This window comes from Nicotiana attenuata, unplaced genomic scaffold (assembly GCF_001879085.1).
Source record: "Nicotiana attenuata strain UT unplaced genomic scaffold, NIATTr2, whole genome shotgun sequence".
Lineage (NCBI taxonomy): Eukaryota > Viridiplantae > Streptophyta > Magnoliopsida > Solanales > Solanaceae > Nicotiana > Nicotiana attenuata.
Window position 1 is genome coordinate 544,170 of NW_017670339.1, and position 3,496 is coordinate 547,665.

A 3,496-nucleotide genomic window follows, 5' to 3' on the forward strand; every position below is an offset into this window, starting at 1 on the left:
AACTACAGCAACTCAAATAAACCCCAACGACTCTCTTTGCAGTAACTTTCAAATATAGAACAGAACACTGAGAAAAACCAGATTGTTTCTGATCCTAATGTCAATATAACAGTATTATTTTGAGGGAATTTTAGGCTCCCAGAACTGGTGGAATGCCTTTTTGGGGGGGGGGGGGGTTTAGATGGCTGCCCCAAAAACCTCTTTCACAAGGCACAAGAGTGCCCATTTTATAAGTGAACTTAGGGTCCAATTTCAGATTTTCATTTCAACCCTTAGTCCCTATCTCAATTCTATTTTTTACCCCTTGTTTTCTTAGCTTGTTACACAAGTAACTACCCTAAGTTTACTGAAACCTGCACTATAGTCCATCCTAGGAGGTTCTATACCCAATACAATTCCTATTCTGCCCTCACTTCACTTCAACAATTACCAAATTTGATTAAACTACCCTTTTCCCATGCCTAAACTACCGTTAGCACTCTCTGAAATTACTACCAAAACCCAAACAAAACCCCTGAATCTATTTTGCAATTATTAACCCTCGACCCAAATCTCAACTCACCAATTAACATCATCAGCTATAGCCAAATCCACCTAAACTAAGTATTGAACTAGAGAAGTACTGATTACTGGGTAAACAAAATTAATCCAGAACTTATCAAAACAAATTAACGAAGAATTAGTCTAATAATCACAACTAAAATCAGAAACTAGCACAAATTAGAACAAACAATCAGAACCTAACACATAATCCAGCACAGAATTGGCGAGAATCAACACAAAAGATTGAACCTAGGAATTAAAATTACAGCATCAATTCACACAAGACATGATCGAACAAGGAAGGACTAAACTTAGATTACTTGAAATAAAACTATACCTAAACCAATGACCAAATCGCCAAAACAGTTTCATGAGCCAAAACAGTCATGGAGTTACTTCAAACTATAAGAGAAAAGAAGAAAAACAGAAACAACAAAAAAAAAACAAAAAAAAAATGGAGCGGACTCACCGATATGATTCTAGGGTTTTGCCGCCTCGTCGACTCAAAGTTCGACCAGCTCCGGCGAGATTCGAGACAAGTGGTTATGGGGGTTGGGTAGAGGAGGCTTGGGCGGTTCTGTGATGTGAATTTGGGTTAATTTGGGACAACTGATATCGTGGCCGGAAAACTTTAAACCGTTATTCGAAGGGTTCGGCGTTGATTCGAGGGAAACCAAGGGCAGGGTTGGAAAGAGGGGAGCGAGGAGAACCGGTGGTGTAATTTTGGTTGCATTTGGGACTGGTAGTGTCATGGCCGGAAAATGTTCCAGCGAAGATTCGAAGGGCTAGGCTAGGTTTTGAAGGGAGCTGTTTGCAGATTCGAGGTGAGGGAGAAGAGAGGATCACGGGGTGTTAATTTGGGGTTATTTGGAGCAACGCCGCCGGCGGCGGCGATTTCCGGCCGGCGGCGCTAGGGCGGAGGACAGCGGAGGGAGGCGGGGCAGCGGCGGTGTTATGCTGATGAGTTTAGGGTCTCTGAGGGATGGGGTGAGAGAGGGGTGACGAGGGGGTAGGGGGGGTGCGTTTGGACATATATATATATGAAGTGACCCTAGCTTCCTGGCCGTTAGATCGTGAAACCTCGACGGCCAGGATTGATTAGGGCCAAAACGGCGTCGTTTGGTGGGGTAGGGGAGACGGACCGGGTCACCAGGGTTGGGCTTGGGTCTTTCAGGGTTATTTCATTTGGGCTCAGCCATTTTGGCCCAAAGACCAGTCCAATTAAGATCATTTTTTGATTTTTCTTTTTCCCTTTTATTTCTTTTATCTATTTTTGTATTTATTTATTTTTTCTGATTTTATAAAATGCTAAAACAAAGCAAAGACCTAATTACACTATTTAACTCCTAAAATTACTTAAAACTCTATTTAAAGACAAATGCAATAATTAACAATGCAAAGAACTATTCTCTTGCAATTTCCTTTACATTTTATTCTAAAACTAATTAATACTAAAATTGTGAAATTAAATCCCTAAATGCCAATGCATATTTTTGTATTTTCATATGGATTAAAATGCACAAATAAAAATGCAACAATTACCGAAGAATGCCACAAAATTCACAAAAATTTATAAAATACTAGGAAAATTGTTTTGTTTGAAATTTTGGGAATTATTGCTTAGGGCAAAAATCACGTGCTCACACTTCCCACTTCTCAATATCTGCTAGACATTTCCTTTCATCCTCTATCAGTTCTGCATTAAAATAATCTTCATTTAACATTCCTTGAATCTGATTTAACTCTTCTCTCATCTTGTTTAGCTTTTTATCCACTGATGAATGCTCATGTTGTATACTTCTAATCTCTTTCTCAATCTGCTTCAATTTTCTCCAGACTGTAGACATAGCATCTCCTCCACTTCTTTGTTCCCATACTCTTTGTACAATCTCCTTATATTCTGCTTGCTTCAGTACAGTAGTTTACAGTCTGTAAGGTCTGTTGACTTTCATTTTCTGCACTTCAGTACTTATCATTATTGGAGTATGGTCTGAACATCCAAGAAGCATGTATTGAGCCTCAATACCAGTGTATAGGTTGAACCATTCAGCATTCCCAAAGGCCCAATCTATATGACTATATATCCTTACTTCAGCATCTCTTTTGTTACACCATGTGAAGTCACCCCCTCTTTTGGTAATCTGCCCTACTCCTATATCTTCAATACAATTTTGGAAATCTACTACTTCAGCTTGTTGTACAGGATTACCATTTATTCTATCATCAACATTTAGTACACTATTTAAATCTCCTATTATAAGCCAAGGATCATTCAATTTTATACTTCTTAGTTTCCCCCATAGTGATTGTCTATGTTGAATAGTATGCAATCCATAAACAAATGTTATGTAACAAGTGAAAACAGAATTCTTATCTTGCACATAACAATGAATCAGTTGCTCTGTCTTCTCCAGTACTGTTACATTGACATTGACTTCCTTCCACATTAGCCATATTCTCCCATTTGGTGCATATTCATAATTGTCCTCAATTTTCTAATCATTGCCTATTTTCCTTTGAACATCCTTTGCCCTTTGCTTTTTGACTCTTGTTTCAAGGCAAGCTATCATATCCACTTTGTTTCTCAGCAAGAATTTCCTCACTTCTTGCTGCTTGTGGGACTTATTCAGTCCCCTCACATTCCAAGATATGATGATCATGGTGGCTGAGCATTAGGAGTGCTGTTTAGGCTCCTTTGTCTTGCTTCATTTCTGGTATCTGCATGCACAGTCTGTTCAGGTGGCTTCTCTTTTATCATCAGTGGTGCAAACCTGTTTCTATTTGCTAGCTCCTCATAATTGATCTCCTTATGCTTCAAATTTTGTGTGTTCATCTTCTGCTTGCCTTTGTCTAGCTCCTATTTCTCCTACTGCGCAGTATTATCTGTTTGTTGTTCCTTTACTTCCTTTGGCTTCCATATCATTTTCCTCTTCTTTCTTCTTCTTTTTTGTTT

General features: G+C 38.9%; 1 protein-coding gene across 1 annotated transcript; it reads right to left on the reverse strand.

The window, feature by feature from the left end:
• Positions 1 to 2,183: 2,183 nt before the first annotated feature.
• On the reverse strand, positions 2,184 to 2,990 carry LOC109238083. The gene is made up of 2 exons (XM_019404516.1): positions 2,505 to 2,990; positions 2,184 to 2,450 (listed from the first exon to the last, which is right to left on the reverse strand). The coding sequence occupies exons 1-2, from the start codon at positions 2,988 to 2,990 to the stop codon at positions 2,184 to 2,186; spliced, it is 753 nt and encodes a 250-aa protein (XP_019260061.1).
• Positions 2,991 to 3,496: the final 506 nt, after the last annotated feature.